Raw genomic sequence first — 16600 nt, forward strand, 5'->3', positions numbered from 1 at the left:
ACATCACAATAACATTTGTGCTCAGCTTTTTTTTTTTCATTTAAGTTTTAAAAAACAACGTTTCATCATCTACTCTGTCAACAAGTGTCATGGTTTCATCTTTCATTATTAAAAGGCTAACAAAAGAGTATATTTCACACCTTAGTTGTGTGATAGTGTTTCAGGTGGAAATGAGGCTAGCACTGTTTTGTTTGGATTGTTTTGATGCCATTTTTCACTTGGACATTTCTTACTTCTGTGCATCAGGACCTGCAGGCGGCCACGGTGAACCCTGACCCCAGTCTGAAAGAGTTTGAGGGTGCCACGCTTCGCTACGCTTCTCTCAAGCTGAGGTGAAATGATTGTAAATGGTAGCAAACTTCCTGTGTCCAACTCTGTTAATAGCTTCTAGGGTTGCATATCATTACCCAATCTATCCCAGATTATTATTATTTTTTTTACTATAAAGGCTGTAAGTATTTGGTCACCCAAAGAAAAATGCCCTTCTGTCCTGCAGTTTCTATATCGTTGCCATTCTTTTCTTCTCAGGAACCGTCCAGCCACGGAGGAAAATGAGTCCAGCAGCGTGAACAGTGACCCGGAGACCAAGGTGAGGCGTTTATGTGACTCCCTGGATGTTTATTGTTCTCATTGTCCCCATAGTGAAAACCCAACATTGTTCTATAGCTTTGCATTGATTCATTTTTGTCATAACCGTTCAGTAATAAAGTGGTCTTTGTCAACATATTGTGACAACTACTGGATATGAGTCTAGATTAAAGATTTTTATTTGCACTGGCACATAGAAAAAATAAATTATCCTCTCCCAGTGTAGACATTAATAGGTCGATTAAACTTGGAATATGAGCAGTGAAAAATTGGTAAAAGGAAAAATAAAAAAAATCATAGAAACGTGCACCGAAGGCCATTTTGAAGAGACTAAAACTCTCAAAAGAAACTAAGAGAGACAGGCAGGGGCCAGAGCCTGACTACAGTTCAAAGGGCAATGAGACAGAAGGCATTTTATTCATATTTTTCAGTCCCTGTGGGGAAAAAGCTGTGCTGTTTTCTGTCTTATCCTCTGCCTCGGAACCCCAAACCATGAGGCGAGGCCTTATGACAGGACCGACTCCACATCGCCTCTATAGAAGATAGAATCGGAGTCAGCAGAGTTGTCGATCAGCCTTTTTGACGATGGCTTTTGGTGTGGAGGGTGAGGTCTACTGTAAGGCGGACTCCCGGGAACTCTGTGGAATCGACCGCCTTCACGGTGGCCCCTCCGCTACTTTTAGGCAGGTGGTGTCTCTCACTGGCAGTGTGCTCTTTGACGTCCATCGCCGCCATCTTTGTTTTTTCCACGTTGAGATGGAGCTCGTATGTATCGCACCAAACTTGTTGGGGTTAAGTGTGGCAGCACAGTTATGGAGGAGGAGGCTGAACACACAGACAGCTCTGGACGTAGCGCTCCGGTGATCAGGGTAATTGTCCACTTTGGCGTCTGGGTCAGGAAATTGAGAGTCCAGCTGCAGGTAGCGGTGTCCACTGTCAGCTTTTTGCACACTGTGGGAGGGTGATGTTGGAAGCCGTGGAAAAATTACTTAAGGGGAGCCCTGCATGCGCATCTTTACATAATGTCCAGCCTGTTTGGATACAGAAGGTATTTGTCGTCAACCACGATGTATCATTTGCTCATCTGCAGTTATCTAGCTGAGCAACATTTCCCCCTAGTGGTGGATTTGTGGATTTTCTGCTGAGGCCTTAAAACGTCCAAATCGGAGAGTGGACTAATGCTGTAACTGGAGTATTTGTATGCTGGCTCAGTCTACAGTAGCGTTCAGTGAGGCCAACGCAAATTCAATATATGGCCGGATTACCGGCTAGATTTATTGGAGATCTAAACTGATGCTCAATCTGAGGGCATTAAGCTAAATTAGCTGTCGCGTGGTAGCACTCTGAAATGCAAGCTCACTGCAGCATTAGGAAGGCCTCAAAAGCTGTTTCTGTCTATCAAAGTGAAGGAAACCAGCTCCACGTTTACTTTCTTAGTTCTTCCGCTAGTGTCTACTTTTTTTTGTTATTCTCTGTAACTTACCTCTCTAATTGCAAAGTTGCCTAAATGATTTACCTTACTTTATCAGTATACTTTTGAATAAATGAATTATGTTCCTCTCGGTCTCTCTTGAGGAATCTAGTTTAAGGTTCCCTTTGTCCTCATTTCCTCTTTCAGATGGTCCAGGGTGAGATTGTTAAAGATCTAGCTGCCCCCCAGATGTTGGGAGGAGCAGGAGGCTATAAGTCAAATCCTGCGGGACATTCTCTCACCGGGTTGCTTATTCCGATATGGATAACTTCCCTTGTTAAACACATCCTTTTACAACACATATGTCTATTGTCAGTCTCCAAAGTCGTGGTCTTGCACATTTTAAATGTTGGCTTGGTTAAACTCACCTAAATCAAAATAATGGTTCATTACCAGACCCCTGCAGAGCTGCTGACATACCAAGGAGTACGGATGGCCAATAAAATAATAATTATTATGATAGAGATGTGATTAATATCCATAGAAAATCTGTCAGAACGGTCCATAATCTCAGCAAACTCCGATCCAGAACAGCACTGCATTCTGGGGAATGTAGGCAGAGGACAGGGTTTAGTCTCTCGACCTCAAGGTGTAGCTAAGGAAGTGTGGTGGCATCAACTAACACGCTCACTCTTTGGTAAGCTAGCAACAACCTGTTGAGTAACGCACACAGTCTCAGTTTCAGGTTTCACCACCGTGCCTCGTAACTATTTAAAGTTTAAAAAAAGAATGACCTGGAGTGAAAGGAGAGTTCAACAACTGCAGAGAAAATTGTGGATAAAAGAGGAAATGTCACGTCACCCCTTTGGCACTGTTTCGGATATTTTGAGTCCGAGAAGAGTCAGACCGAGGTTGTATGCAAACTATGGAATGTTGTTGTCCCTACCTTGAGTCTGGCAATGCAACACATTTATCTGTAAAATAGCCATCTACATCTGGCAGAGGAACAATACACAAAATACAGCAAACAACCATCCACAGGCACTCAGCAGCAGTGCTATAAGACAAAACATTGCTAAGAAATTAGCAAAGAACATGCTACCGCTCGGCACAGCTGAGAAGTCCAGATGCAAGAATCTTATTCACATGCTTGACCATCGAAAGCACTTTTCAAAGATGGCTATTCCTAAGCTTTACATGATGTGCACGGAATCCGTGGAAAAAGAGTTGCAGTCAGCAGAGCACTTTTGCACATTAGCGAGTACATTTATTTATTTAACAGTTCTTCATGATTTTATTGACCTCTTTTTGAAGGTTAAAGGTTTACGTTTTAAATATAATGGTTTCAATTATTTAAGTGGAAGGAGCGTTGCGTGAGGCAGCTCAAAAGAGGGGCTCAGCCGTGTACCGTAGTGAGCGTCATGCTAATAACGGCTAGCACGTTAGCTTCTGGAGGTTTTCTCCCAGGCGGGAACCTCACTTTACTTTAACATTTTATGTCGCACTCAAACGTCGAGCATTTCAAGTAACTACAACATTTAGCCTGGTAGAGGGGCGAATAAAGCATGGCGGGCCGCCAGGCTTATCATACCCTGAAGATTATTATTATGCTATTAGCAGTGGTCTGCACTCATCAGCCACTTTATTAGATACACCTGTTCAATTGCTTGTTGACATGCTGAATCAGCTAATCACACAGCAGCCAACCGGCACGTTTACACATCTAGACGTGATGAAGACGAGCATCAGGAGAGGGAATAAAAGGTAAAAAAGTGACGTTAAACATGCTGAAGTTGTCAGTGCTGGATTGTACTGCTGATCTGCTGGTTCTCACTTTAAAACATCTCTCAGGTTTACTGAGAATGGTCTGAAAATGGCAAAACGTGCAGAGAGTGGCTGCTGTGTGCACTGAAAGACGTTGTTGATGTTGAGGAGAGAGAAATTGGCCAACTGGTTGAAGATACTAGAACGACATCAGTAAATGAAATACCCGCTCGTCACAACAAAGGTGTGGGGAATAACATCTCTGAATGAAACACGTTGAATCTTGAAGCAGATGGGCTACAGGGGCTGACAGTCCTGTCAGCTAATTATAGGAGTCTGCATGATTCGATTGAATTGACTTTGTAAAGTGCCTCAAGATGACATGTGGTGCTAAATTGAATTGAAACTGTAGAGAATGTCGATATGGATATGAAAACATGAGGAATGTGCCTGAGATCCTTGTTTTATCTACTAAGACAGATCTGAAGGACAAAGGGGGTCCAACCCATCACTTGCAGACTCTACCTAATAAAGTGACCGTTACACGAGTGTATATTCTCAAACTATCAGACATCAACCTTTTTTTTTTTTTTTGCGTTTGTGACGTTAAAATTGTACGCTGTAACGGCACAATTTTGAAACCTCCGATGCTTAGACGTTTTTTTAGGCCTTGGTCCAGAAAGTCACTTCTAGGACGATGGTTCTCAAACTGGGGTACAAATATTATTAGTGGTACTTGAGCTGATTTAGGTCGGACTCAGATGGTAATGCCAGTTATTTGTGTGGTAAATATAAAGAAATATGTATTGATATACTAAAAAGCAGCTAAAATGTGGAGCTGCTCAAGCACACAGATCTTTGCTTCGTGAGAACGCTTTGACCCGAGAAACGCTGAGGATGAAAATGAAAGAAACTCCCGGCACACACTGAAGCTGGTGACGGTTTATCCGGGGCAAGTTCTGATGCCGCGGTCCGTTTGGTCCTGAAGTAGAAACTTGAAACTGGGAATGACCTCTGATCTATTCAGTTTTCTGGTTCAAGGCCCCAAAAAGTAGCGTTTTTCTCTGCATTTTACTACTTTCAAGCCCTGCAGCAACAGGACGTTCTACAGCACCGTGTGTGTGTGAAAGATCAGAAGAGATGCTACCTGTCTGAAGTGTAGAGAAGCTGCTATGCAAAGCAAGTATACTCATTCATTTGGTAAAAAACCTCTGACATTCCCACTTGGAATTCCCTCTTCAGTGGACATCTCTGTGCTATATTACAACTTAAAAATCGTTCATATTGAAACTGAAGAGAGAAGAAAATCCTTCAAGCAAAAGTTAAGTGCTGATAGATAAGAATGCGTTTTGTTCTTCCTTTTTCTTTCTTGGTCATTCCAAAAAAATGCAATAAACAAAGCAACTGGACTTGTTTTCCGTAGTTGAAGACGTTTCGCTTCCTCTCCAGGAAGCTTTCTCAATTCATAAAGTCTGGAGTAATGTGGAGGACCAAGCTTTATTCTACTGTCCAAACAAAGGCCTTGTAATGACTTAGATAACATGCAAATACAACCGAAACAGGTCCACCCCTTAGTAATGGGCGGTTGTTAAAGACATTAAGCCAGCTGATTGAAACGGCACCGATAGTGCCGTTATCTAAGCCTTTGCAAGGCCTTTGTTTGGGCAGTAGTATAAAGCTTGTTACTCCACATTACTCCAGACTTTTTGAATTGAGAAAGCTTCATGGAGAGGAAGCGAAATGTATTCAACAACGGAAAACAAGTCCAGTTGCTTTGTTTTTTTACTTTTTTTTTGGAATTCCTTTTTCTTATTTGTTTTTCTAACACAACACAAAGTCGTTTTGTTCCTATCAGAGTGGCAGAGAGAGTTTAAAAACCGCTGCTGTAAAATGCATCTGAATGCATTTCATCAAGCATCCCTAGGAGGTGAACTTGTAACTCACCCATTGTCTAATTTGTGTGCAGTGTTTTGCGGTGCGCTCTCTGGGTTGGGTAGAGATGGCCGAGGAGGACCTGGCTCCCGGGAAGAGCAGCGTGGCCGTCAACAACTGCATCCGCCAGCTGTCCTACTGCAAGAATGACATACGGGACACAGTGGGCATCTGGGGCGAGGTGAGAGACATTGGCGTTACATCTGTACACCCCATGTGTTTTTCTTTTTTTATTGGGTATAAAGTATTTTTTTCTATAAATGGTTACAGTAAAATCTTTTGGAGGTAGGAAATGTAAAAAAAGTATTCAAGAATGACAAAGATTGGTGGAAAGTAAAATGGAGCCTAAACGACAGCAGTGGTATGATGGATGCGAGGAGAAGGAAGAAGGTAAAATGGAGCCAATTCAGAGAGGTTTTCCTCGCTGTGCAGTGGATTTATCAAATGTGAACCGACAGAACACAGAAGTAGAGCGCTTCATCTCCCTTTCAACAGCCTTTTATCTTCTTCCCCTTTTTTTAGGGTTGAATAATTTATTTAGAGACCTGCTAAACCTAAGAATAGACGCACACACGCTAACTCGTTTTGGTCACACATGCGGTCGCACATTCCCTTCCTGACAAAAGAAAGTTAGGCGCCCAGATGTAGAGGTGGAAATTAAATCAAACTGCTACTTTTGAAGGGTGATATGCAAAGATCAGAATATCAGATGAAGTGACTAACCGGCACTTTGATCATCCCATAAAAGTAGAGTGTTGCAGGCCCTCAGTAGGGCCAAGTAGTTGTGTAAAAGAGCCATGCCGCAGTTTAGAGCTGCACAAATGGGAAACAATGAGATGTTATTGAATGTCGCAGGATAAAGTGTGATTACTTCTGATTTTCCTCACTCTTGTTTCTTTTCCATGATCGCAATGCACCAGCCATTCTTCTTGAGCTGTAGCATCTCGTTCCCTGAGATCTATATCAGAAGAGGAAACAAAACGCAGTGGCGCTCCATCCAAATCACCACATATAGCATTTGAAATACTCTAGCTTGCCAAGTATTGCATCCAGGCAGCCCTTTGAGAAACTGCACACATTGACGATGCAGGGACGAAACTGTGCAGCGGTTCAGCCGTTGTGTCCTGCTGGCCTACGACTATTCTGAGGCTAGCATGTCTCCTCTTTGTGTCGATATGACTTATTGAAACGTGCTCAGACTGAACTTACCCAAACGCTTGTTCTCTTGATTTATGAACATGGTGCTTTACTTAGAGAAAAAAAAGGCAAGAGTTTCAACCTCTACAGAGTGGCTTGCCCGGTCCGAGGAAATCTGAGAAAAAAAAGCTGATTCTCCATAACTTCAAATTCAGATTGAGCGGGACTTGTGGTGCTTAAAATGAAATTAAAATTTCAGAAATGTATGGGTACATTGTATTTACTAGGCAGGTAAAGTTTCTAAGAAATTAGATTTCTACATGTTTTAGCCACAGGAAGTTAGGGCCGTCTGTTCTTACGAGTATATTGATGGTAAAGTATTTGTGCGCGCGTGTCTGTGTATTTTTTTTTCCGTGCGCAGGGGAAGGACATGTACCTGGTGTTGGAGAACAACATGTTGAACCTGGTCGACCCTATGGATCGCAGTGTGCTTCATTCCCAGCCCATTGCCAGTATCCGTGTCTGGGGCGTTGGCCGAGACAACGGCAGGTTAGTTGCAGCTGCAAAGACCTTCTTCTCCAGGTTCTGCTTTCTTCTCCATGTTATTCCAATAATAATTTGGGCCTAAAATGCCGTTCTCTAGATTATCTTTCATTTCTGTGCTTGCAACTTCTGTATATATATATATATATATATATATATATATATATATATATATATATATATATATATATATATATATATATATATATAATTTAAGTGTAGTCTGTATTCTTGGATAATTCAGCTTAGTCTCCTACCTGAGTGTAAAAAGGTCATGGTAATAAATGAGGACAAGCAGAAAAATGATGATGTGACAGGATGGAGTTCATGATTAATGGTAATGCTAGATTGATTAATAATGCAAGGGGGGTATTAAGGAGGCTTTTTTTTGCCATTGTTCAATTAAAAATATATTATAAAAAGCACTAGACCTTCTGTCCATTCGCCGTCACCTTACTGCAGCAGGCTTCCTCAGAATAAACAACGTGATGCTGCAGCTTCGTGGCCATAAGAGGGAGCTGTTCTCTTCCTCAGACAAAAACAAAAACCCCGGTGCAAGTTCTCAGACTCGGCGGGGGAAGACGTGGACTGGAATGGGTGGGAATTCCTGGGCAGTCGCCTCACGCGTGCCTGCACATGGCCGTGCCGTCCAAAATCCCCAAGTACAATAAAATAGACCTAAAAGGACTCCATCTCTGGAAATGAATGGGCGTGTAATGCACAACCACAGATAGGAATGTCAGAGCGGCGAGAAGAGCTCAGCTGCACCAAAAGGAGGAGGGGGCGGCATGGTGAGGGAACCGGAGGGAGAGAGAGAGAGAAGCTGCTGGAGAGGGGGGAGGTATGGTTAGTTCTACCAGGGTGTGGATCAGACAGGTTAAAGGGACTGTGGGAGTCTGCAGCATCACTGGGAATTGGATGCGAGCGCAGAAGGACGCTCCTGTTTTCAGGATTACGCGCTGAGACGGCAAAACAGACCTCTGTGAGTGTGTTTGAATCCGTCGTCTCAGATTGGCGGGCTCTCTGTAGGAGGCATTTCTGAGCGGATACTTCGTGATTTGTGTTTGTGTCGTCTGACCTGATGTGTGCATGCTGCAGTTGTGATGGAGACAGAGTAGATGTGTGTGCTTGTTGCAGAGGGTTGACTAAAATGCTAATATATGTAAGGAAAAATCTTTCTTTTCACCTCCGCTTTAATAATAACTCATGTATTATGTTTTTTTCTTTGTAGTAGAAAATGTGCTGTCAGATTACATCCAATATTTATCACAAAGCTACTGATATACATAAAATTAGCATATGTGCTAGTCTTTGCCTATTTAATTTGTATGTTGGTTTCTAAGTCATATAAGAGTTTTCTGGCTGATTTCTTTTTTTTTTTTTTTTAACCATTTTATGAGGCGATATAAGAAATGTATTGATCACAGAGTTGACATTTTAAACAGTCTTTGGTGTCTTATACTTATAATTTAGCTAAGATAGCATCATAAAAGCCATAATCTGTCTCTGTCTGTCAAGAATATAGATAGTTGCTGGAACTCTGAGATTTCTAGATTACTGCCAACCTTTCCAAAAGCAGCATGTTCTGTTGAGGTCTGAGGTTTAAAACTCAACAGAATAAATGGAGCGCTTTTATCTGGACACCATTTAGCCTTCCTGTTTTCTGCTAAAGGTCTTGCTCTCTCACGTCCGTTTCGCAGCCTGAACGATTAACCCACAGCTTCCTTTTCACGCTGACTCTCGGTAACAGTGTCCACACTGAACGTTGATGTGACCCGCTTTACTCTGTCCCAGCCAAAATCTTTCTTCATTAAAAGAAAATCTCTGGCTGTGAAATGAATTCAGTGTGAATTCAGCTCTGTGGGTCGTTCTGTGTGACAGGAACATGGCTGATTTAGCGCTCCCTTCACCAAAGGCCACTTTACGGCTAATATCCAGCGGTGACATAAAGTTTCTGGGAAAACCGTGCTGCGTGGCTGCGGCCGCAACACGCCGCATGATTTTGCTCTCCTTTGTTCAAGCACGAACGCGTACGCTGCTCTCCTTTTCCTCATCCACCTCTTTTTCCCTTTCTGCCGTCTGCCTCTAGTAATAAGCGCACCAACACCTGTAACGATCAGCATGTATTGTTAGGCCGACACAATTATCCCGCAGCAACAAGTTGTACAGTTCGGCATCTTGGTTCTATAGCACTTTTGTATTTTTGTATGTTAAAAAAAAAAAAAAAACACAAGATTTTATAGTTTTCACCTAATCTCCTAATGTAAGTTTATCTGCTGCAGGAATCTTCCTCTCTCCGTCTCACACACACACACACACACACACACACTACACACACCCTTACCTACACACTGCTGTGAAGGTTTTGTCATCGTGCGAGCGGCACCTCTGACTGCTTCTTCATGTGCTGTGAAATGTACTTATTATCACCGCAGGATCACAGATTCCCTGAGCAGCCGGGGCGTTGACACGATAATGACATTACATTTGAAATGAGACATCGCTCCCAGCTGCTCACCCTCCGTCTCCCGTTCTCTTTTCTTTGACTTTTACCTTTTATTTTTCCTTTTCGTTCAGACGCTAGTTTGATTCTTGGACCCTTGCCTTCAACACCGTATCACACTTGATGACCGATGCCCAGGCTCAAAATATCAATTCAATTGGTGAAGTTGTTCACTACATGGCCTCACAAAAGTATTCACACCCCTTGTGTGTTGTGACTTCTGCTGCTATCAACACTTGAACATAAGTCAGCCCACATGTATGTATGTATGTATGTATGTACAAATGTATACAATGTATATGCACGTACATACGCGTAGGTGCGTATGTAAGTAGGCGCATAGATATATGTATATATTTAAGTAAATAGATATGTTTATATATATATATATATATATATATATATATATATATAGACCACTAAGAAAGTAAATGAGACATTTACATTCCTATTTCCTTTTTTTTATTTATTTTTTTTTGTTGGTATTCTTTTGATCCATTGTAGATATGAAGATTCACTGTATATAACTGAATGCACCTTCCCTACCCTGCACCTTCTTGTATGAGCCAATGTGACGAGTGAATTTCTCCATTGTGAGATCAATAAAGACTATCTTATCTTATCTTTTAAGCGTTCGGGATTCAGTTTGATGGACCAACACAAAATAGGGAGGAATTTTCAAGTGGAAGTAAAAGTTACACCTAATTTAAAATCCCCATGGAGAAACTTGTTGGAGGCTGGTCTCAGTCCATGTGGATGAATACTTTTGCGAGGCGCTATATTCTCCATTAGTCATTAAATGTGTTTATGTTGCTTCTGAAACCCTAAACATGAGTAGCCAATTAGAGAAAGCCAGGATTGGATCATTCTTTCCCTTTTAAAATGTTCAACATTGTCTTTGTAACATCATGTTCAGTAGTCGTCTTTTTGCATATGTCACTTAAAAGGTAAGCATGATTTTATTTTAAACAACCTTCAGAACTATGGGATCTGTGCGGCGTTATTTCAACCCGTACATGCATCCACTTGCCCAAACCTCTACTAAACTCTTATTGCTCAGAGATTTTTCACTTGCACGCAGGGTGAGAAGTGACGTTTGGTGGAAATTTAATGAGATGTCTGTGTGAGCCTGGCTCGTTGTGCAGCTTGTGCCACTAGCTAGTGTTGTTTAATTTTCTCTTCTCTACTGACTGTCTTCCTTTCCTCCGATGCTTCCTTGGATCCAGAGAGAGGTAAACACGTTTCTTTTCCCCACCACCCCCACCACCACCCCTCTGTCATACCAGTTAGTTTTTATTGTTTCATTTCCTCTGTGCCTTATTTTCTTTCAGATTTTCTTTTTTCAATGTGGCTTTTTGATATCCTGTATCGCCCTGCACAAATACTCTGAAATGTAAGGGAGGAAGTTGACCTCCTGCGTCCTTGTCGGTCTAGCTGTTTTCTATTCGACGTGCAGACACACAGGAATGTTTCTGAATGTGACCATGGTGGTTTACACAAACCCGTCGGCTCTGAGGCCTCTGTGCCCCATTGCACAGTTTTGTTTCACTTAGATTGGTCCATAATCCTCTTCATGTTATTTTACAGGCTCTTACAAAAGCATTCATCCGATTTGAACTTGGAATCTCACGTTGGATCTGTGACTTGTATTTGTATTCATCCCCCTTTTACTCTGACACCCCTAAATAAAATCCAGGGCAACCAGTTACCATCCAGCTGTTTATAATCTAATATCATTAGTCGTGTTTCCATCAGCATTTTTATGCTCATTTTGAGGTATTAGTCACCTGAATCATGATGAGACTGCAGATGTAATCTCTTAGACTCCTGCATAGGTGCCCGGTTGCCTCCTATTTAAGCCCGTTTGCTATTGCGATGACCCGGATAGCTGAGAATTTGCACAGGCTTGTGTTTACGCTCACTTGAGATTGTTTTTGACTTTGCACTGCAGAGGAGATGGAAACACATTTGTCAAAAAAAAGTTCTGACGTAGCAAACATTTAGCTCACATGACTGATCAGCTGTTCCAGCTGCCGGCGTCTTCCCGGATGATGCCATGACAGGGCTAGAAGCAACAATGGGTACGTGTTGACCAACGAAGAGATTCGAGCATTTCTCAGTCTCATCGATGAAATAATTTATACATTCATTAAAGCGTCGCTGCATTACTGATATGTGGTCCGTGCTAGTTAGCAACCTCCGCTTCCTGTTTATTACATCGTAACGTCAACGTACGATAACGTTACGCTTTGCGTAACCTGGTGCATTCGCTACAAACCAGCAGATAGAAACACGTCTGAGTCGCATTTGTTCAAAATTTGCATGAGAACTGGATGGAAACATGGCTATTATGTTTGCAGCGTTTCCGTAATGAGAAAACATTAGCGAGCACACATGTAGGTCCAACTAAACTGACAGCCTGAGCAACGATAGTATTGATCAGAGAAGCAGCCAAGAGGTGCATGGTAATGCTGGAGGAGCTGCAAAGATCCACAGCTTTGGTGGGACAATCTGTAAACACGTAAACTATTCCGCCCCCCCACAAGTCTGCCCTTTTAAGGAAGAGTGGCATGAAGAAAATTAAACTTATTGGCCTTCATGCAATATGGCATATGTGAAAGAAAATAAACAACTGTACGGGGGTGGCAGTATCATGATGTGGGAATCTGGTCAGAGTTGGTGGGAAGATGGACGGATCTAAGAACATGGCAATCCTGAGAGAACCTGACTCAACCCTATTGTTGGTGGTCCTCTTTCAGCAGGACAGCAACCCTAAACTCTCAGCCAGATCTTACGTGTTAGAATGGCCCAGTCAAAGTCCAGACAGGTCTAACCTAAAATCCAACTGGATTCTGGACTGGATTCACAGTAGCACTGGGTAAAAACACAATTTCAATAACTTATACACAAATAGATATCGTTTCAGTGTTTAGTTTGGTGGGTTTTTAATAAATCTCATGTTAATATTTTATTGCTTATCTTAATTTGTTTTTGAAATTCTATCAGAACTTCTATACCATGCAGGTTCTCCATTCTGACTGAGCTTGAGCTGTTTTGGAAAGACAAACGGGTTAAAGTTTCAGTCTCTAGCTGTGCAAACCTGCTGGAGACATTCCTCTATGTACCTGCAGCTGGAAATGTGTTGAAAAAAAATCCTGTATCCAATTCCTTCCACTTTACAACCACGCAGTACTTTGTGTTGGTCTCTCACAATCTCTCAAAACACATTGAAGTTTGTTCAAGGGGGGTGCGAATACTTTTACAATTCACTGACTCCCTCCATTCTTCTGATTTTCATTCTTCCTCCTCCCTGTTCAGCAGAGTTGGGTTGTGTTCCTCCCCACTGGTCTCTGAATCAATCTGAGCCGCTGTCACTTGATTCAGCTTCCTCTCTCACCATCCCTGCTCTAACGATCTTAGGTCCATCGACTTGTACGTGTGTGAATGTCTCTGCATCCATCACATGTAAAAACATCTCTTCGTCCCTCATCGGTGCCCTAGACATGTCGCCATCAAACCGTGCCGTGTAGTTCTGGCCAGTGTTCACGTTCTCTTTTCTTTTTTTTTCTTTCTTTTCTTTTTTTTAGGGATTTTGCATATGTGGCGCGGGACAAAAACACCAGGATCCTGAAATGTCATGTGTTCCGTTGTGACACGCCGGCCAAAGCCATCGCCACAAGCCTGCACGAGATCTGCTCCAGGGTGAGTTGCTCAAGCCGGAGGATGCCGCGAGAATCGGAGTCCAGTCGATGAACAAAGAGCCCCTCTAAAGTCAGACGCCTTGTGCACCCAACCCCATGGAAAACTTCTAAAGAGCCTGGGTTTAAACTGCACCAGAATACTAATAATCAAACAATGATTTGTTTTTACAGCTTCTGCTACAAATATGGAGCTCTTAGTTTTGTGCCTATAGCCCCATTTACACTACCTTTGTTAAACCGATCCATGCCGAGCTCGGACTGAGCTTGGATCAGTTAACCGTGCCGAGCTTGGTTCTTACGACCATTTACACATCACGCTAGCACGGTTCCTCGCCTCCTAGTGACGATCTGCGGTACTACTGCTCTCTAGGACTGAAGGAAGGACTTAAGCAAATAAAAATGGCGGCGCCCGTAACATTCAGGAAGTTATGCTTCGTTATAATTGTGATATTTCATTGTTTGCGGAGAATCAGGCGAGGAAGGCAACCTTTGGTGAATTTGCTTGATGGAGTCGGCTTTTGGGAAGTGGATAAGACAAACGAATGTCTAATCAGGACTTACAGACGCAGGAAACAACGACAGACGCTGAGGTTTATCACACTGCTAAGCAGGATCATCACTGGAAACCGTGTGTCACGGTAGGGAAGCTAGTATTTTTATAAATGTCTGACGAGATGACGCGGTCTGCTCATGCGCTCTTTGTTATCAGAGAGCTGAGCCACTGAAAAACCGGGCCGATCCCACACATCGAACTGGTCTAGATTTATCGCGGTCCGGTTGCGTCTGGCTCGGTTCAGTTCAGTTTGCGTTCCATTTACAGTAGAAAGTTATCTCAGTTACCGAGCTCAGACCGTTCCCGGCACGGTTAAAAAGGGGTAGTGTAAATGGGGCTTATGAAACATTTCCTGAGTTAAAGCTTTAATTCACAGCCTGGAGGAGGTCTTTGAATGGTTTAGTCCTTTGGGATGAACATGATCTCGTTAGTTGGTGCTAAGTTTAGTCCAGTGTAGCAACAGAAATGTTTTTATGGCTTCATCTGATAATTGCTTGTTTTAATTGACTGTAAACCACCACTCCAAACATGCACTGTAGCACCTAAAGGGTTGGGTTACCCCTCTGGATCATTGAATCTGCTTTTTTCCAACCTCGTCAGTGGTCTCAGGTGTACAAAAGGCGGCAGTAAGGCTGGGATTACACTGTCAGATGGTACTGTGATAGGAAGCTACCACGGCAATAAGGCCTGTTGCAATAACATGCGGTGATGTAAAGTACACTGCAACTGGACTCTAGATCAGTGGACAAATGTCCCGGGGACCAGTTCACGAAGCAAGCTTCCGTAAAGACGTGTATGAGGGAATCTTGTGTGGATAAACCTGACCAGCCTGCATGGATTCCTGACCTCAGCCCAGCCCAGTACAACACCTTTGGGATGAATAAGAGCAGAGGCTGAGAATCGGCCCCTCCTGTCCAACAACAGCGTCTGATCTCACAAAGTTAGCAGAACAGTTGAAGCTGTGACGGCGGCACAAGGTTAGCAGGCAGCTGATTATTAAGAGCCTTGTTTTTTAGAGTGTCTGTTTGAGCCGTCTGGTTCTGTTGCTTTGTTCCTCTGACTTTGTAACGCATGAAGCGAAGCTTTGATCTCTCAGTTTTAAAGTGTGACCTGTTTAATTGTGTGTTTTCCTGCGTGTAGCAGGTAAACAGCACGCCACCGTCAGCTGGGACGCTGTATAATTGTCTTCATCCCCCTCCAGCTCTTCTTCTCATCCACTTTCACGCACGTCATTGTTGCGTTTTGTCGCTCCTCCCCCCGCGCGTTTCTGCCTCGGCGTTAAAGACCCCTTTTCTTTTCTCCAGATAATGACAGAGCGAAAGAATGCCAAAGCCATGGCGGGAGGTTCACTCCAGGACAGGATGCAGGCGGGGCTGGATCTCCCTTTACAAGGTGTGCTTCGCCCCTATACCCCCCCCCCCCCCCCCTTCCACTCTGTGTGTGCGGGGAGACAATGATTACTACAGCAGACACAAAATAGTAAATGTTATCACCTTTGGCGCGGCGTGGGTGCAGAGTCACCATCGTTAACGGCAGATTGTTGCACGCTAACATTCTTCAGTAAGGCTTCAAGGTTTTACCGGCAGCACGAGGGCAGTTTGAATCTCAAGCGATGCTGGAGCCATTAAACTCAACTGATGCATTTCTAAACAACCATATTTATGTCTATTTATGTCGTTTTAGTTATGCTCTGTTTAGCTTTACTGCAAGCAAAGGTGTTTATATCCCTTTTATTAACCAAAGATGTATTCGCTATTAATTTATTTGGCGAACGCATTTGCATTTCCTGGGGAAAAAAAAAAGCAGTTCAACTTTGCCATATTTACCATCCTGCAGCTTCCTTCCTTGCTCCTATATTTGCTATACTTGCAAAAAAACTAATTGGTAAAAAGCATCAACTAAACAGTTGCATATTTTAAGTGGACGGGATCCACTTTGCACGTATAATGACGCAGTGTTGTGTCTTCTCCTCTTAACAATTTTACATTTCCAAGAGAGATGAAGAGTTCATCTCCCCCGTCACACATGACGCCCTGGTTGAAAGTTGTAAAACAAAAAAAACTCAAACCATGAATCTTTTATTGAGTTAGTGTAATCCCACTGTGGGGGAAATAAATCTAAAAAAACCTTTCCTTTATTTTGGCTACATTTGTTCAGTTGACAGAAATATCCAATGTTAAGAAACAATCGTTTGTTTTAGAGATAAAAAAAATCTGGTTTTGTGAGTATTGGCACCCTGAACAATGCAGTTAATAAATTTGGCAAAATATTTTCTGATGGCTTACCTCACTTTTTATGTAGATCGGAGATTCCTGGTTTCTATTCCATAAGATTTTGCTTTCTAAATAGTTACGTCTAATTTTTCTGTTTTTGGCTTACTATTAGAAAACTGCAGAGTAAGCATAATCACTAGAGCCGCACAACATTTCACAAAAATAATGTCCTTGCAATATCACTGCGTGCGATAT

At 42.6% G+C, this 16600-nt stretch overlaps 1 protein-coding gene across 6 annotated transcripts in view; it reads left to right on the top strand.

Moving 5' to 3' along the window:
- Positions 1-16600, top strand: part of apbb2b (amyloid beta (A4) precursor protein-binding, family B, member 2b) — an 84456-nt gene that overhangs the window by 58106 nt on the left and 9750 nt on the right. For 3 of the 6 annotated variants that reach the window (XM_036136963.1, XM_036136965.1, XM_036136966.1), the window contains 7 exons: positions 247-332; positions 529-589; positions 5730-5876; positions 7254-7381; positions 11105-11110; positions 13466-13580; positions 15437-15524. In XM_036136963.1, coding sequence (XP_035992856.1) covers positions 247-332; positions 529-589; positions 5730-5876; positions 7254-7381; positions 11105-11110; positions 13466-13580; positions 15437-15524 — 631 coding nt within the window. Of the gene's footprint in view, positions 1-246; positions 333-528; positions 590-5729; positions 5877-7253; positions 7382-8256; positions 8358-11104; positions 11111-13465; positions 13581-15436; positions 15525-16600 lie in introns of those variants that run through there. The other 3 variants (XM_036136964.1, XM_021318057.2, XM_012865534.3) reach the window with 3 other exon arrangements.

The sequence above is a fragment of the Fundulus heteroclitus genome, chromosome 5, assembly GCF_011125445.2.
Source record: "Fundulus heteroclitus isolate FHET01 chromosome 5, MU-UCD_Fhet_4.1, whole genome shotgun sequence".
NCBI classification, from domain to species: Eukaryota; Metazoa; Chordata; class Actinopteri; order Cyprinodontiformes; family Fundulidae; genus Fundulus; species Fundulus heteroclitus.